General features: G+C 48.4%; 1 protein-coding gene across 1 annotated transcript in view; it reads right to left on the bottom strand.

The window, feature by feature from the left end:
• Positions 1–2029: 2029 nt before the first annotated feature.
• The window catches only part of plekha6 (pleckstrin homology domain containing, family A member 6), a gene marked incomplete at its 5' end in the record, with an annotated part of 59013 nt that continues 42332 nt past the window's right edge, over positions 2030–18710 (bottom strand). The window contains 19 exons of the mRNA XM_084464746.1: positions 2030–4780; positions 5288–5396; positions 6539–6678; positions 6814–6947; positions 7243–7395; positions 7843–7998; positions 8115–8215; positions 8475–8556; positions 11362–11501; positions 11771–11882; positions 12315–12410; positions 12649–12798; positions 13025–13105; positions 13405–13476; positions 14304–14357; positions 14990–15079; positions 15393–15912; positions 16481–17089; positions 17764–17963. Of these exons, the coding sequence (XP_084320872.1) occupies positions 5299–5396; positions 6539–6678; positions 6814–6947; positions 7243–7395; positions 7843–7998; positions 8115–8215; positions 8475–8556; positions 11362–11501; positions 11771–11882; positions 12315–12410; positions 12649–12798; positions 13025–13105; positions 13405–13476; positions 14304–14357; positions 14990–15079; positions 15393–15912; positions 16481–17089; positions 17764–17963 (2988 nt within the window). The 3' untranslated portion in view covers positions 2030–4780; positions 5288–5298. The remainder of the gene's footprint in view (positions 4781–5287; positions 5397–6538; positions 6679–6813; positions 6948–7242; positions 7396–7842; positions 7999–8114; positions 8216–8474; positions 8557–11361; positions 11502–11770; positions 11883–12314; positions 12411–12648; positions 12799–13024; positions 13106–13404; positions 13477–14303; positions 14358–14989; positions 15080–15392; positions 15913–16480; positions 17090–17763; positions 17964–18710) is intronic.

The following is an 18710-nucleotide window of genomic DNA, read 5'->3' as shown; positions in this document are numbered from 1 at the left end:
AGGTTTTTTCCCTGCAGGTGGATGCATCTAACGTGGGGGTAGGAGCTGTACTTATGCAGGCAGGAGACCACGGGGTTGAAAAACCTGTGGCCTTCTTCTCTAGGAAGTTTAATAAGTACCAGCTCAATTACTCAGTGATCGAGAAGGAGGCACTAGCATTAATATGGGCATTGCAGCATTTTGATGTTTATTTGGGATCTGGTCTAACTCCGTTGGTGGTCTATACCGATCACAACCCACTGACTTTCCTGCGGTCACTTCAAAATCCAAATCAGCGGCTGATGCGGTGGGCATTGTTTTTACAGCCGTACCATCTGGATATTCGTCATATAAAGGGATCAGAAAATGTGATAGCGGATGCCCTTTCTCGGTTGCCTTAAAGTTGGGTGGTGTTCTCACTGATTTGTCTATTCTGCTCTTTTCCAGGTCTACCTTCTCACTACTCTTAATGTGCTCCTAGGATCCAGGTTGCTGAGTGGAGGATGGGGGTAGATGGGGAGGAGTGGGGGGGGATAATGTGGGGGGGCCCCTTTTCTGTAGGAGGGGGGTGTGACGCCCTGCCCCTCTCTCTGCCCATTGGTTGTGGGACTTCCCTGGGTGGAGATTGGGACAGGGCGTCAGGCCAATTGGCCACACCTGTGGGGGTATAGGGATCCAGAGTTTTAAGGGCTGGGTAGCCATGTGTTCAGTTGTCTCTTTGCTGCTTCTAGGCTGAGCTTTGGGCTCAGTCTTCCACTCGCCATGTGGTCTTAAGTATAATTTCTTTTGTTTAAGTATAATCATTTATGTTTACTTTAACCAGTAAAAATGAGTTACTAATAAATTAGTTTTTGTTTATTTCATGTGTGGACTCCCTTTATTTTGCCACTACCTGACCCGGTGTGTGACATGTGTCAGTGCTTTTATAGTCCACTGTTATGAGTCTCGAAAGCTGCAGCCTTCCTCCATCAAGGGCATGGTCGCGGGCATCCAATTTCACCTGCGCTGTCCATCCTCCATCAGTCTATTAGAGATGGTGATGGCGATGGTCCTCAGCTGCTTACGAACGCTACCTCCGGCCCGACGCTCGGGAGATTATGGACGCTCAAAAAGCTATGTGCGCTGCTGCTGCTGCTCCCTGATGCTGGTTGTATTAAACCTCAAGGCTTCAAAGCTTGTTTACTTTCTGTTCTTTATTAGCCTTCACATCCTATCTGATTTCATAGGTCAAAAAATTGTTCCTATTTAAATTGGTTTAACTGGCTAATTCATTGGTAGGCCTTCCTCCACTGGCTTTAATCTGAGAAAAGCCAGGTTGCCTGGTAGGTCCATTTGGGGGAAATAGTTATTGTTCCTATTTAAATTGGTTGAATTGGCTCACTTAATTTGGTAGGTCTTGTTATGGTCTGTTTGGGGGGTATAGAGTTAGCTTGCTCTCCCAGTTAAACTGGGAGGGTAATCCCCTGAGGATGCTGCTGTTCCCTGTCTTGGCTTTCCATGGAGCTCATGGAAAGACAGGGAACTTCCTCTGAACAGAGCCATACCGCCAAATACAAAATAAATTGGTTTAAAACATATTTCGCTCTTGTGTATTTGTATATTTTGACTTCAGTGGTCCTGACAGAACTGTAATTCAGTCTTTCAGATATCCAGTACAGATCTTAGGTGTGTTCTCTTACCTGTAGAACCTCTCCTGTGTTTCATTCTCATTGCTGTAGCTGCTATGACACCTGGATTTCCCCTTGGGATAAATTAAGGTTTATCTTATTTGGATTCACTGTACATGTAGGCCTATACATATTTTTGAATTGCTAAATAAATGGACAAAGAATTTGAAGGTGATGTCAGAAACTTTTCTTTGTCCAAAAATGATATATTAATCAAAATTATGAACCACTGTTTATATTATTCACTTATGGAACCGAGGGCTTGCATACGTTGAAGCACACATAAGTAATGGTCATGTTATGGTACGTTAAGGAAATACTGCAGTTATATTATTGGCTCAATGAAGCGTTGGCCGTCATACATTAAAGCACACAAATAAATGTCATGGTATGGTACGGTTTATTGGTAACTTAATACAGAGCAGACAGAGCAGAGGAGGGCAGCATTTCATCATTCCTTACCCAGCTGGCTGTTGTTGGCCATGAGGATGGTTTACCTGTGCTGTAGTGTTTGCTGAGCAACAGAGCCACATATAATGTCCATTCATCCATAATGCTACACACACTACCAGGTAACCCAGGATTTATTCTGCCAAATTTCATAAATTAATTCAATCCCTGACCATTCTTTCTACCTTGGACTTTCTGAAAACATTTCCAACATGAAAATAATCAAGAAAGCCAAACAATGACATTGACAATAATAACTATACTTAAATTGTGTTTTAAGGTGTGATATTTCAAGTGAAAAAGTCTGCCTTTTGATGTGTATTTATTTGACTTTATTATTCAGATATACATTAGGTTTGATGGAACACATTCAAGGTATATAAACAAAGAAAGCTATTGAGAAAGAGTTGCTGAGCAATTAACTTCAGTAGTAGCAATATTTTTGGCAGTGATAATCATGATCAATAAAATAACAGCAAGATAATCATTCCAGACAGCAAGACATGTATTATCATAAATGAAATACTGTGGGGACCCAAAAGCTTCTAGAGAAACAATTTGTATACATTCACTTTATTGCAGGATATTCCTTAAACAAGCAGACTCATTTTTAACGTTTGCATAGTTCAAGCAGTTCTGTGTAGCAATGGTTAATATGATATCAAGCTGAAGGTGGTTGGAATGGGAAATATTATTGACCAATACAGTTTCATTTTTCATCAGCCATAAATGCTACATTATATTATCAAATATCCAAAACGTACTAGTCCAATTCGCATTTCGTAATGCATCTAATCCAATTACTCCAAAAATACCCATATTTTCATGTTACAAGACAATGTTCAAAACCAATAAATTAAAAAAATATATCTCATCAATATTAATTTCTCCCCTTTAGTTGTGAAAATGCTTAACATTGTTGAATTGTGTGTAAAAATCTATTTTGTCAGCTGAAACCTTCTAGTTGACATTAAATATGCCTACATCTAAAAAAAATAATGCACTGCCTCTTTTAGTGACATTAATCCATTTCTCATATGACAAGAAAAAAATAGAAATCTTCTCTCAACATGTACGTTTAGTGGATTCTGAGTGACACCCACAAACCGCTGACTGACAACACTAATTCCCTTTTGTTGGATTTAGATATCTGATTCATAGTCTTTCCCTACAAAGTCCTCTTCACCGTGGGCCATGTGGTTGGTTGTTGAAAGCAGAAGGCTGCAGGCAGCCAGAGAGAAGCCGCGGGGAGGAGAAGGAAGAGCCAAAGACATTATTCAAGCCATGGGTTCCCCTCTGAATTTAAAACATGTGCTGTTTTTGGCAGTCTGGGACACCATTGGATCTCTAAAATTAAGAGTTACAACAACACACCACAAAGGTCTCGGGACGCCTCAGAGGAGCACTACACCCATCCCACTGCACTGTGCTTCCATGAACACTCACTGCCTCACTGTCAAATACAATGACTTGTAGGTTTATAGGACAAGGGTTTGTTGTGTTGAATGTATTTTTGACTGGTGACTTTGAGTGACATTTGTTACTCGATAAACATATTGTTCTCATAGAGGTTCTCCAAATCAAGATGAAATGCACTTTCTGTGATCAGTGTGTCAGCATAATATCAATCTGATTAAAAGCTATTCTTTATCAAAATATACAGGAATTATATGGCACTACATTATATGATATGATAACTCTCCAGATAAAACTATGACATGAGGGAATTGTAATCTGCTGGCCTATCCGTACACACATGTCCCAATGTGCAGACTTACATTTCTAAGGTCACTTCTATTTCCTCTAGTAGTGGTCACATTAAATATGAAGATTATGAATGTATCTCCACAGAACTTTAACAAGTGATGAACAAGGTTGAGGGATATGATTCAACTCATTTGAAGATAAAAATAAACATGTATTCCAGGCGCTAGACACAGTGGTTCCCCTTGAGGTGGTGGTGCTCCTTCAGGCAAATACAAATATAAAAAGGCTAACAAAGGTTTTGTGTAAAAGACATTTGCTTAAAAGGGTCGGGGGTCAGGTTTAAGTTAGGCTTCATAGTGCGTTCAAAATAAGCTCTCTGTCCTTTAAAAAAATCTGAGTGTGGGCACTGTTATGTAGAACCATTATAAAAATCTCCAGGGGTTGACAACGATCCTTGTGGACCCAGCTCGGGTCAACAGCCCTATAGGCCTGCTAGCGCTCCATCTCTGCCTTAAAAAAATCTCACAAAGTACAATGTGACCCTTATGAGGACCTTTCAGCTGAAAGGAGATATATGAAGACCAGGGGTCTTTATATAAACCTCTGCTTTGCTGACTCCTTCTAAATACGTTTTTAAATGTCTGTATATTTGATCTATGAATTAATTAATTCATGTATATCTTTAGGTTGGTCAATCAATAAAATATAATTGGTGGTAAATGTGTAGCAGACTTTCCTCTTTTGTGGGCCCTTTGGGTGTGAAATGAACATGTGGGTCCCCCGCATGGGGGATTCTGAGAGGCAGAGGCCTTTCAGGGGGCTTTGGCCTCTTGGGTTCAAAGAGGCCAAAGCCGTTCAGAAGCACCTCCTCAAACAACACAATGAAGAACTAAATCCATGGTTCCCTGGTCCTCTTCCACGTGTCCCGAACCCTCAGAAAGATTCTCGCTCAAACCTGACGGCAGCCAGCGAGAGAGCTTTTGGAGAATATCAAATAAATAAAAAGGAGGATGGGTAGAAGGTCATTAGCATTCACCATGTCATATTTATACACATCAGAGGAGGGGTAGAAGGGTCAGAGGTCATTACTATTCACCATGTCATATGTATACACATCAGAGAAGGGTTAGAAGGGTCAGAGGTCATTAGTATTCACCATGTCATATTTATACACATCAGAGGAGGGGTAGAAGGGCCATGGCTCATTGGCATTAGCCATGTCATATTTATACACATCAGAGGACGGGTAGAAGGGTCATAGGTCTAAATCATCATGTTTTATTGACTTGTAAAACTGGAAGGACCTGTATGTCTAATGCGTCACGCATTACAGAACAACATGAACCTCCAATCCCAACACATCATCCCTTCACCACTGACGGGGAACAGAAGAGTGAAGTAACATGGTGGGTGTTCGTGGTGAGGGGGGGTGATGGGGGTGCTGGGGGAGGGTCGGTGAGTGATGTGGTCATCAGGGGACTCACCTCGGTGGGGTTCATACGCTCATGATGTGGGCGGAGCCGGGGAGGTCAGCAGAAGATGGGGGAGGAGCCAGGCGTGTGGGGGAGGTGGGGGGGCTTGGGACGCACTGGGCTGGAGTTGAAGGGAGGGAGTGCAGGGGAGGGGGGGGGAAAGGAAGGCTAGAGAGTGAGTACATACAAAATAAAAAGGGAGAGGAGCAACGCAGAACAACACAAAATGATTGATCTGTTTCTGTATCATCTGGAAGTGATAGAGAATTCTGAATCTGAAGGATCCCACTGGAGAGGGATGTGGCGCTCAGCCACGGCCCTGGTCGCCACAGTATTTTTAAGCTCTCACTTTTAAGCAACGGTTGGAGAACACACATCTCTTTGCATTGTGATCTTGCGAACCATTTTCAGCACCACCTGTGGAGGTGGTGTTGTTGGTGGTGCAATGTGCAACCTAGATTGACCAGCAATAGCTTCTCATCTAGACAGAATCTCAAATGAAGCGTTGTCACGTGCCGGGCTCATACGTCACCTCTATTCAACCCTCACAAAGCGTCATGTGTTCTTCTCTCCCAAGATGTCTATGCTCTATCTCCCTTTCTTTAGGATTCCTATCCCTGACCAACATGACCTGTCATTCTCCAGAGCGGATGTGGTGAGCTGAAGCCTAGCATGTGTGCGGATCGGTGGGGGATATCTACGTCTGAGACGCCTGTGCCCTGCGTGTAAACCTAGTGTTTTAGCCTAGGTTCAATCTGGATTCCAGGAGGGTAGTAGAACCCTCTGGTGAATATAAGTATAATAATAAGATATCCTTTATTGTCCTTTTTTGGGGGGAATTCTTTCTCTGCTTTTGATCCATCCGGGAGCCGGTGAACACATACACACTTGCACATACACACACAGAAGTGACCTTGTCAGAGGTCCACACACATTGGGGCACAGCGGCATACCCGGAGCAGTGGGCAGCCGCAGTGCAGCGCCGGGGGAGCAGGTGGGGGTTTCAGGTGCCTTGCTCAAGGGCACCTCATCCGTAGATGAGGACGTAGGAGAGTACTGCACAACTACTCCCCCCGTCCACATTTTTTGCCTACTGGCCACCCTCTGGTTACTGGTCCAACTTCTTAACCAGTAGGCCACAGATGCCCCCAAAAGTGGAAAAGCGGGCCCTGAGTTGGGACGGCGAGGTGGGGGGCCTGTGCCCATCAGCTCATCGCCACAAGCGGCTCTGAATGAGGAGCTCACAGCGGGAGGCCGACTCACCGGAGAGCAGGCGGCTCCGGCGCGAGGCCTCGGCGGCCAGGGTACAGGAGATCTCGATGCGCTTCTCCTGCTCCTGGAGGTGCTGCTCCGAGTGGCCCCCCTCCGAGGGGCCGTCCAGCAAGGGGACCACGTTCTGGAGGCTGGAGGTTGTTAAGGGAAGGTAGAGGAACTATCAGTGTTGGTGAACCATGGACGGATTACATGGTTGTATTATATCCCACAGTTTTAGGCACAGTGAGTACGTTCACCAAACGTTTTGGCATCACCAAGAGTACCTGGATTTGGCGATGAGAGTCTTGATCCTCTCCACCTTCTTCTGCTTCTCCCTCTGCTCCTCGGGGCTCAGCGGAGCGCTGACCTCCAGGTCCAGGTAGCGCTCAGGGATCAGCACCTTGTCCGGAGCCAGCAGCTGGACAAGGGGTTCAAACGCATTGAGGTTCACTGCACGTGTTGACGGGGTCCTCAAATGACCACACAGACCTTTGGTTAATGAGCGCATGCATCCATACAGCGCCACACAAACCCAGGAGTAAATAATACTCCTAAAAATAACAAAGTATGAATAACTAAGATGGTGGAGCCCTAAAACTGGTAGAAATGATGGCGAGGGTTTACCCATGTCAAATAAAACATCAACATCAAACATCACGTCTCATTGAACAGATGAGACCCCAGGTTGTGAATCCAATTAGAAGGCTCCCCACCTCTCTGCTGAGGTCCAGGTCGTAGTGGTCCGGCTCCAGCCGTACGCGCCGCAGACGGGCGATCTCCTCGCGGGGAGACTCCAGACCCTCACCGCGCACCGCCGCCTCCAGGTCCTTGATGTCTACCTCATGGGCCGTCAGCCTCCGCCGCACCTGGAAACACACACACACACACACACACACACACACACACACACACACACATACACACACACACAGGATTACACAGCGGAGAGGAGGAGAGGAGGCGGGGGAGAGGGGGGAAGTAAATAGAACCCAGGTGGAGAGAGGGGGAGTGATCACTCCCCCTCCTGCTCACCTCATGAGGTGAGCAGAGGAGGGAAGAGAGGAAGAGGAGACAGGGGGAGAGAGGGAAGGATATGAGAGGAGAGGGAAGAGAGGAGAGCCGGGAAGAGAGGAGAAGAGAAGCTTTGGGAAACAAAAGGCACTGCTTACTGATAACAAGGTATGTCTCTGTGACTCTTGTTCTCCCCATCAACGATTTAAACACCAGGGCCAGTTCTTTATCCCAGTGACTCCCCTATGTCCCATGTCCTCCTGCTCAGAGGACCATACGTTCTAGGTAGCACGTGGACTCACCACCCTGTAGCTGCCTGCGGGCTGCCCGGCCAGGTTCAGGCTGCGTCTTTTGTCCCTCACAGAGCTGCTCTGGTTCCGACGGAGCCGCTCTATCTGCTCCTCTGCACTCATCTTTGACCTCATCTCGGTGGGGAACACGGCGCTCTTTGGTCGCTCCTGGGAACGCAGAGGGATGATCCATGTGTTATTTTTGTAACCGTTCAAAAGACGTTCCGTTCTAGCACATATAAGCGGTGACCACCGCACGTCAGTTAGGATATTCCCTGGTTTACCCTCGAGATCCCGTTGGATGCTTTCCGATGTCGCCGGAAGACCCCGTCCACGTTCTGGGCCTCGTCAGTGGGCGACCTGGTCCTGGGAGGAACGATGCCTACTGCACCACAGAGGAAGCACATAGGCCGACATGTTGAGCTCAATGGCTGAGGGTAGCAGCTTAACAGCAATCAGGTTGATATAGGTCATATCCCGAGACTTTGCTTAAGGTTAAAGTCACTCATCAAAAAGGGAATTCTTCAATAGGATTAAGTCATCTGTCATACGGATTAAACTCATTCAATTCCCTGTGGCTATTGGTATGATCTAAGTCAATGTACATCAACTACTCTTTATGATCCGTGAGACTTCTTCTTTACCTTTATTCATGCCAGCCTGTCTCTCCTGCTCCTCGTTCTGATCCTGCACATCTATCTTGCTGCCCCGCTCACCATATTTGGGCTGCGAAAGGATCAATGAAATCATTTAAACATTTCTAACAGCTGTGAGGTATCATGTCCGTTATACTGTATGCAAACATTACGCAAACGCATTAAGACTAGTGGCGTGTGGGCAAACAGTTTGTTGCTAGACAAACTAAATGATTGACAATGGATGATTTTAAAACAGATCACTGCTTTAACTTGACGATAAGGCTAGTTTCATTTAGTGAGCTGAACTCTAGATGTTAGATAGCGGTGAAAGAGGCGGAGCAGGCATATCTGAGGCCAAGCTGAGACTCAGAGGAAAGAGAGAGGAGTCAGATGCAGCCAGGCGCTGGAGCAGTGAGGGGGGGATATTAATGTAAACATGGAGAACTGTCTGACTTCTCAGGACCTCCAGTGGATAAAGGCACAGATAGATGGAGGGTTTGCATGACTTTTGACATTTGGCTGCAGACCGCTGCCTGACAGCGCTCTCCCATCCCAGAATACCTTTCTGTGCTGTGAGTCCTCATCGAGTGCATTGGCATCCAAGCCCAAGCTGCGTAGCCAGGCGGCGCTGTCAAAGGGCAGAGGTGGGACGGAGGGTGGGGAGGGAGGAGAGGACTCCAGGGGGCAGTAGGACGCTGGGAGTGGGGGTCTCGGGGGACCAACGTCCTGACAGGGAGTGGGTGGAGAGAGCAGAGGAGAAGGAGAAGGAATGGGAGAGGCGAAGGTGGTAGTAGGAGGGGAGAGAATAGCTGTGAATAAGGAATAAGGAGTAAGAAGCCAGGCAGTGTGCAGAACAGCAAGACTTGAGGAGAAGCTGCTGCAGAATGAAACCCTGAGGCCATGCTGTGGACCCCGGCCCTGTGGCCTTCAGGGTCCTTAGGATCTCATGATCCAATGAAATCACTTCAAAGGTGTCGCCCACTCATCCATCTCCCTCCACACACTCCCTCTCATGCTCTCTCACCAGTGGCGTTTTAATGGGGGGGCCGAGATGGGGCTGGCTTTTCTGTTAGAGGGGCTAGGATCGCGGACGAGCGCTATTGCGGGCGCGATTGTTGACGGGGGTGGGGTTGGCTCGTTCAGGGGGGCCACAGGGGGGGCCAGACTCAGAGTTACGGGGGCACTGGCCCCCCCTGGCCCCCCCCTAGAACCGCCACTGTCTCTCACTCACACTCACACTCACTCACACACACACACACACACACATAAATATTGTTTTGCAGAGTTATATGACTGCTATGTGTACACTTTTGGCTGTGGCACGGAGCAGTGCGTATAATTTAGAACAGCACTGGCCTGTCAGCACTGGGCAAACATCATCCACTGACATGCATGAGATTACGTCTCTGTTGTTCACATTCTGTATTAACTCAGAATGAAGATATTGCCAAAAAGAAAGAAAGAAAGAAAAAGCGTAGATCCTTCTCTAGATAAATGAGCAGCTATGAATATTGATAAATCTAACCACTAGATGTGGCACCTAGAATAGCTGCGATTGTTTCGGGATATTGGACTCATTTTTGTTGTGGTCCTTTTTGATAGTTGACAGTTTTGACAAACTTTACCATGAATTACCACTAACAAACAAAACAACTACAGTTTGAGGCCAATGGGATTTTGATAATATTTTCCAAACTGATTGTTTTGGTAGCTACTGTAGCCTGTTGTGTGGGATATTGATATGTCATTGAGAAGTATGAGTGCATATTTCGATTTGTACATTTCAGTACAAAAGTGAGACTGAAATGACTATACGACCAAACTCAACACATGAGCTACCTGTTCACTTGACATTGGGGCAAAATTTTCAAGTAAAACAGTTTACTGAGGCTTGTGCCCAACAGGCCTAAAGATGTGTCTGCATAAAGCGTTGACCAGATATGTCACATGGCAACTCATACTGTGGAGTGAGAGAGCAGCACACAGGCTCAATGCCAGAGCCGAAGATGAGCTGATTGTTGGGATATGTAAGTGGCCGTTCAACAGAGTAGTTCTGGAGCCGAGTGTGTGAACGTTGCGTCCGCTTGTAAAGTGCTTTGGGGCTCCCGGCTCTGAAAGTTGTGCAGGCCAAAGAAGTTTCACACACATCTGAGCAATCGTTAGTTGCTGACAGGTTAGCCTGATAGCGCTCTTGAAATAGCACAAGCTGAGGCTCCTCTGGGTCAGAGAAGCGTCTCTTGGATGCTAGGTAGCTAAGATCGTTGTAATGGTGGCTCACTAACACTGTAGTTGGGGGGGAGTCTGGATAGACATCTTTCCTTTGACCGTTTGTCTGCTGGCTGGAATCAGCTGGACTGACTGATCTGGTGTCGGGTTCATTTTGCCGTGGATATGATTGATAATCGAAACATGTTTTATAATCACTAGAGTATTGGGATACTTCTTGGAGGAAACCTGGCAGTTCTCCAGAGCTGGCTTTGACTGGGTGTATATTTTGGTTGAATACTTTCTGTGATCTGGACTCTGGGTCTTGGTCAATCTCTTCAAGCAGAGGCTCAAACCTCTGTGAGGGTTCCCTCAGAGCGCGACGGACTTCCTGGGATGTGTGAGTCAATTCTGATTGGTCAGTGATAGCCATGCCTTCTGGAGTCTCAGAGGTGGAGTATTCCTGATCATAAAGAGCCGGGTAATGCTCCCTGTAGCTTCTCGGTCTCAAACGAAGATTCAAATCGGACCCGGGACGAGGACTGAGGTGCGGGTCAAAGCATGATCTGGGACGCGGTTTAGGACCAGCCCGCCTACAGCTGTCCGGGTGAACGCTAGAGTCTATGCGGGGACCAGCGGGCGGTGTAGGGGCGGCAGTGCAGGCGGGCGGGGGGCCTCCGGTGCTTACCTCGGGGCCCGGGGGTTTGGTGGGGGACGGCTGGGAGGCTGGCAGCGGGGAGAAGGGACTGAGAGGGCTGGTGAGGCTTACTGAGCTCATGGGACTGGCCGGACTAGTGGTGCTATAGGAACAGGAAACGCCACTGGCAGCTGTCAGAGATGGAAGGACAAGAGACGTGCGTTGCAATAGGGTACTGGAGATCACATCAGACCCTGCCCCCCCCCCCCCCCCGTCATCAGAGGACATACTACGGACACTACGGATGGGTCTGCTACCTTTAAATACTGGGACACAGGAAGTAGACTTATCTTCACTGGTTTACCTGGTACCTAAGAGCAGCAGACCGATACGAGTGTTATGAGCCTGTGTTTGTGCTACGATGTGAAAAGGGATACTTGTTATGAATGAAGTCTTGTACCTCTGTGCTTGGATGTGTCTGTGCCTCTCGACGAATTGCTCTTGTGCAGTCCCTCCAACACATCCTGAACCCTCCAGAACTCCTTCTGGATGTGCCTGTGAACCAGTTCACTCTGCCATGAAGGATAGGAGGGAAATGAAGAGAGAGCAGCAATAAGTATAAGTGATCCAGATGGAAATGACTTGATTCAATATGTCAGGCTACCAGGAAATCATGACTTCAACAATCATCCATTATTTTATCCAGCAATTTATACTCTGTAGTGTACAATCAACTCCAGTGGCTTGTATTCAAGTTGAAACAACCCATCTGCCTTTCTCATAGAAAAATAAATCAAGATGAATGTGTACAAGGAAGCCACTCATCAGTCAATTCGATTTAGATTCTAAACATAATTACAGAGTATTACTAATGTGGTCCAAACACAAGCCGTCGCCAGACTTGTTTAGTCCACTTATTGAATACTGGCTGATTCAAACAGAGATGGGCTGTTGGGCATGTGATCCCACTGCCTTGTCCTGGTGTGGAGGGCGTCCCGGTTTACCTGGCCTCCCGCATTCAGCTGCTCCCAGAGGTCCCCGTGGATGGCGTTAGCCTCGTCCTCCAAGGCTTCAAACTCCATGCGTAGAGTGGTCAACGACTGGCAAAGAGAACAACCACGAATGAACACATAAGCTCCACACAATGTAGGGACCAGATCATATACAAGTCAAGTCAGTCTAAGTCTAAAGAACTAGCCTTGTGAGTTTAACTTTGAGTTAAAAGGTTCCAATTAGCTTTTCATCAGCAGAATCAAAGAATAGACCCTTTAAGAAGGGTCATTGTGGGTCATCTGTAAAAATGGTCAAGCAGAGTAAGCAGGAGGGCCACAGTCTTACGCTGGAGGCCTGGGACAGCTCTCCTCTGATGTTGATCAGCTGGTTCTGCAGGGACTCTTTCTTGTACTGCAGGTTGTCCATGACCAGCGGCTGGTTGTGATATAGATCCATCTCCTGGTGGGTGGCCACCAGCGCCCCCTCCAGGGTGTCCTGAGATAGGAAGTACCGCAGGTTTAATCCACAGACAGACCCATGAATCAACACCCTCCTCCTTGACTCATCCAGTTCATTTAACAAAACTATATCATGCTTGTCTCAAAATCCTGCATAACCACTACACTACTACCAATGCCAGGCCAAGTGTAAAATAATTGAGTCAACTGAATAAATAGTATTTCTCATAGAATGAACACAGACATGGGCTGACAGGCTGTACCTTCTCCATTCGTAGTCTGTGGACCACAGCCTCTTGGTCTTTCAGAATTCTGTTTTGCTCACAAAGACGGCCCAAAAGTTTCTGCACAATGTGAAAACAAAACAACATAAAACATCAATATGTTGGTATAGATTTGGAGCAGGAAGCTACACAAATCACAACAAATGTTTTCTGTAAGATGAGTACCACATGTTCACTGGTCATGCACAGCGCATAACGCTTGTGTGTGCGCGTGTGTGGTCTTACGCTGGTTTGTCATATGTGCGCGTGTGTGGTCTGGTTTGTCGTGTGTGCGCGTGTGTGGTCTTACGCTGGTTTGTCGTGTGTGTGCGTGTGTGGTTTTATGCTGGTTTTTCATGTGTGCGCGTGTGTGGTCTTACGCTGGTTTCGATCTCGTTGAGCTTGAGGGTGGGGTGAAGCTCCCTGCTGTACACGTCATGGAAGGGATGCCCCTGTGAACACGTCCAGATAAATTCATTCAGAACCAGATGAAACCAACGCTCTATACGTTTGACCTTTGCCCTGCCTTCTGACATCCACTTAATGTGGATTAGACCTGAACTAAAACAAATTAAATACATTTCTGCATTGTATTTCTACATTTCTGAACTCAATGAGTGTTGGAAATGAATTGATTGGATATGGCCGGCGTGTGTACACTGATATCTTCTGAACATGGACCAATGTCTAGATTGAATTAGGCTGTCAGGTTCCAGCTGGTGGGATGAGGGCTTCATGACATGTGACATTTTCTAAGATCATAGTTGAAGTCAGAAATAACTGCTACAGTGTTAAAATGTGAGTTGGAAAGCAATGAATTTTAGGCTAACACCTTCTTAATATATAATCTTTTGAAGGCAGCAACACAGTGACCAGGCTGTTTTGCAACAATCACTTTTTTAATTTACAGTGGAATGATAAGAAATTAAGTTCACAACAGATGTGTATTGTCCTGCAAGCCAGGTAATCATCCAATGTTATTTTGAGCACAAAGATGAAATGAGCTGTGAATCAGTAAAACGGGAATAACATGGTGTTCTCATATTGTACCTCATATTATACTGGCTGTGCCTTTAAAAAATTGGAATGCCGCTTCACAACTAGAGAAACACAACGCGGTTGTATCATTCACAGATAAATAAGACCTGCACCAACAGTGCCACACAATGGTGAGCGTTCAGACTTCCTGAAATCAACCATCCATCAAAGTCCGCCAGCGGGACGTTCAGAGTAAAGCTGATGAAACAGGGCTCTGGGTGTGCTGCTACGCTCCACCTACCTGCTGGTCTAGATACTCCAGGTTCCTCTGGAGCTGCAGCTCTAGCATTTCCTCCTGCAGCCAAGCAGCAGCAGTAGCGATAGGCAGCAGGGACAGTGACAGAGATGCAGAAACACCATTCATAGGGAAAAAGAGTTAGTATGTTAGCTGAAGAACACACACACACACACTAGCTGGGGTCAGGCGGGGTGGTGAGGTTAATATCTAAAGTGGAGTGCGTGGTTAGGATTCTGCCGATAAAATGCTAGACAAGCTATGATGTCACATATCTAGGACAGAATAAACCAAACAAAGGTTTGAAGAAGGGGAACTACCAGTCAAAGTGCATGTGGGAAATAGCTGGTTACTGGTTAACTGGTTAACAGAGATAGGGAACATTAAAGATGCACACTGTTGGCAGAGGGAAGGTAAAGGACAGCTCCTGCATCAGTACAAACACCATAGCTATGGCCGGCACGTCAAGGCTGTCTCGTATGTCTCGTAAAGACTACCCTCCAGGTCAGTGTTTATGCTGTACTGTATTGTCAGTGTTTACAGTGTACTGTATTGTCAGTGTTTATGCTGTACTGTATTGTAAGTGTTTATGCTGTACTATATTGTCAGTCTATCATGTATTTTCCAGCAGGCTGACTTGTACGTTGTGTTGCGGATCAGCAGGTGATGTCATGCTCCATAATGGCACGTACCATTTTGCTGTGGATAGAGGGGGATGGAGGGTAGTTGTTGTAGTAGTATAATCCTTGGTTTAGGGACCTCCTGTCACCAGGGTAGTCATACTGATGGTGGGGAAAGGGGTTGAGGAGGGTTGTAAGTAGGGAGGTGAGGAAGGAGGGGGAAGGGACGGAAGGAGGAAGGAAGGAGAATTGGCAGGGGGTGTTATTGTTATTCTTCTATACATTTAAACCACCAAACACACACACACACACACACACACACACACACACACACACACACACAGACACACACACACACACACACACACACACGCACACACACACACACACGCACGCACACACGCATGCATGCACGCACGCACGCACGCACACACACACACACACATGCACACTCACACCCTCCCCTCGCTGTCACCTTGGGGGAGCTGAGGGACCTCCTGAGCCGGTACACGTTGGGGTCTGCGTAGAGGGCGTCCTCCCTCATCCTCCCGGGGGTCCCCGGGTTGTAGCAGGTGGAGGGCGACCGCGCCGGGGACACAAAGCTGTGGGGCCCCGGCGAGTAGGGGCCCCCGCACGACGAGGAGGGCGACCGGGGCACCGAGCGGGAGCGAGGCTGGATGGAGAGGCGCTTCATGGCGGCCCCCATGGGGTCCAGGGGCTCTCCCCCGCCGTAGTACTGAGGCCCCCAGGGGTCTCGGGACAGGGGGGGCCCGTAGTGCGCGGCCTGGGGGCCGTCCCTCAGGGACCGCCGCTTCTCCTCGGGGGTCCAGCGCCGGTCGTAACCGCCGCCCATCCCGGACACCGAGCAGATGCTTTCAGGGCGGGCCCCGGGGGGGTAGAGGGGAGGGTACTCGTCCCTGTACTGCGGGGGCCCCCCGTAGACCCCGTAGACGTCGGCGGACACCCCCCGGTTCACCGTGTAGTAGCGGGTGGGGCTGCAGCGAGGGACGGAGAAGCATTAGGGCATTTAGCGTGTGTGTCTGTGTGTGTGTCTGTGTGTTTGCCTTTAGGGCATTTAGCAAACGCTTTTCTCCAAAGTGACTTACAATAAGAACATTTCATAGAAGAAGGTGAAACAACAATATATCGCTGTCGGTACAGTAAGGATGTTCATAGAAACAAGTGCAGAGCACTAACGATCGCTAGGTTAACCCATTCCCCGTATACAACAAAGATAGCTAGGATAAGATGCTACACAACTAAGTACTTTTTTAAACAACATCATCTTCTTTAAGTCAGGTCTTCAAACCTCTTGAATGAACAACGTCATGTGGCCTTCAGAGGTCACAACACATCACTGACCTCCGTCCTGTATACACTACGTGTGATGCACTACAGTCTGGTACACACACACACACAGACACACACACACACACACACACACACACACACACACACACACATACACACACACGCACACACACACACACACACACACACACACACACCCACACACACACACACACACACACACACATACACGGGGGGGGTTGGGGGCCCTACCTGCTGAGGTCCTCGTAGGCCGGGACGCGGCGCTGGTTGACCCATCTCTGCAGCTGCGTCATGGAGCTCTTCCTCTGGGCGAGCCGCTCCGGGTCGGTCCGGGGCACGAAGCCCCTCCTGTTCTCCTGCAGCTCCTGGGGGTCCGGAGGTCCGCCGGCCCCGTCCCCACCGGCACCCTGCGGGGGTCGCCGGGCGTCGCCCTGCGCTCTCGGCGCGGGCTGCCGGGAAGCGTGCGGGCGGGCCAGGCCATTCGGCGGGGGGCCGCCGGGCTGGGGGGGGCCCTCGTGGGACCAGCCGTTGGACTGCTGGCCGGGACGAGGGAGGTGTGTGGGGCGGTGGCCGGGGCCCCTACTCCCGGCGGGGCCGCAGTCATCTTCCCCACCTCCCTCCTCCTCTTCTCTGCCTGCCCCCTCTCTCCTGTCAGGGCGCGGCGTGGAGGGGGAGGGGGTCCCCATGGCCGCCGTCCCGTTCACCTTGGGGTGGGGAGGGAGCTGGACGTCTGGGTGGGGGGGGTCCAGCGTCTGGGGGGGCTGCTCCGGCCGGGTCTCAGGAGCTGTGGGGACCGGGCCGGGGGGGTCTGGTGACAGGGTGCTGCTCTCTGGGCTGGGTCTGTCCAACCAAGGGTCCAGAAGAGAGAGAAGAAGCAGAGGAAAATAACATGATGTAAGACGATCCACCAGGATCTGTTTTTTGCTGCTCACGGATGTGAAGAAGAGTTACAGAGAACCAGATTGATGTTTGTTTATGAAATGAGAGATCTTTATCCCTAGCAGTGGACCAGTTTAACTTGTGATGACCTGCTGTAGCTCTGTGGTGGACCTGCTGTAGCTCTGAGTGATGGGTCTGCTGTAGCTCTCTGTGGTGGACCTGCTGTAGCTGTGTGTGATGACCTGCTGTAGCTCTGTGATGACCTGCTGTAGTTCTGTGATCACCTGCTGTAGCTCTGTCATGACCTGCTGTAGCTCTGTGATGACCTGCTGGATGGACCTGTTGTGGCTCTGAGTGATGGACCTGATGTAGCTCTGTGATGACCTGCAGTAGCTCTGTGATGACCTGCTGTAGTTCTGTGATGACCTGCTGTAGCTCTGTGATGACCTGCTGTAGTTCTGTGATGACCTGCTGTAGCTCTGTGATGGATCGCTGTCGCTCTGAGTGATGGGCCTACTGTAGCTCTGTGATGGATCGCTGTCGCTCTGAGTGATGGGACTACTGTAGCTCTGTGGTGTGAGGGCCATTCCTCTGAGTGATGGGCCTCCTGGAGCTCTGTGGTGTGAGGGGCGTACCTCTGTGCTGGCTGGACGGCGACCTGGGCTGCGTCCCCCATGGCCCTGATCCACTCCTCCTGCTCCTGGGGGCTGTCTGCGCTGAAGTAGTAGGTGCGGGTGCCGGCGTGCTCGGCCTGGACGCAGAACACAAGGGGAACCTTAGAAGCCCCGTCCTCCCGATCCCCCTCCTCGTCTCCCTCGGCCTGGGCCTGCCACACCTAAGAAAGCAAAGAGACAGAAGAAGAGGGTGAGACGGCACAGCCTGTACCGTCTTTCTGAAGCTTTATAAAGTTATTATTTTTGGTATGAATAAGGAAATGTTATGCATGCACACAAAAACAATGTCTGAAGAAGGCCTCAGCGCTGTTTAAAACGGGTTTCAAACATGTTTCAAACATTGCATGGACAGAATGAAACCGCAGCGCTGCGTTCACATGAGCCAGGCAGAGGACCGACGCGGAGGACAGATGACAGACAGACAGGCGACAGACAGACAGACACACAGACGTTCCCCTTCTGGACTGGAAACAAACCAACAGTCTGATGGGACGGCAGGACTGCCCAAACATGCATGGCGGTGTGTTATTACAGGGATGTCATATTGTTTACAAAGAATGGAATAGAATATATAGAATATAATTATTTAGTGTCTATTATTAGATGTAATTATCTTAGTAATGCACGCAGCCGTACAATCCAAACGATGAGCTTCTCGCTGCATGTGTTCTTCTTGTTTGAGGGATTTACACCTGGTCATAGTGGAGTACAGCTAAATGGTATCATTTAAATAAGATATTTGAACCAGATCTGGGTTTGTGTCTGTGTCTGCCTGAATCCATGTGAATCTCAACCTCATGATAACGTCAGCTGCATGCAACCGTCACACGAAGCAATGAGTAAAAACAAAGCCAAAGTATAAACAATGCATGATGATTACGTTCGGTAATAACGTGTGTGTGTGTGTG

The sequence above is a fragment of the Micromesistius poutassou genome, assembly GCF_964030765.1.
Source record: "Micromesistius poutassou genome assembly, chromosome: 2".
In the NCBI taxonomy this organism is placed as follows: Eukaryota; Metazoa; Chordata; class Actinopteri; order Gadiformes; family Gadidae; genus Micromesistius; species Micromesistius poutassou.
The sequence above is the reverse complement of the archived record's forward strand: the minus strand, read 5'-3'. Positions and strand labels throughout refer to the sequence as shown.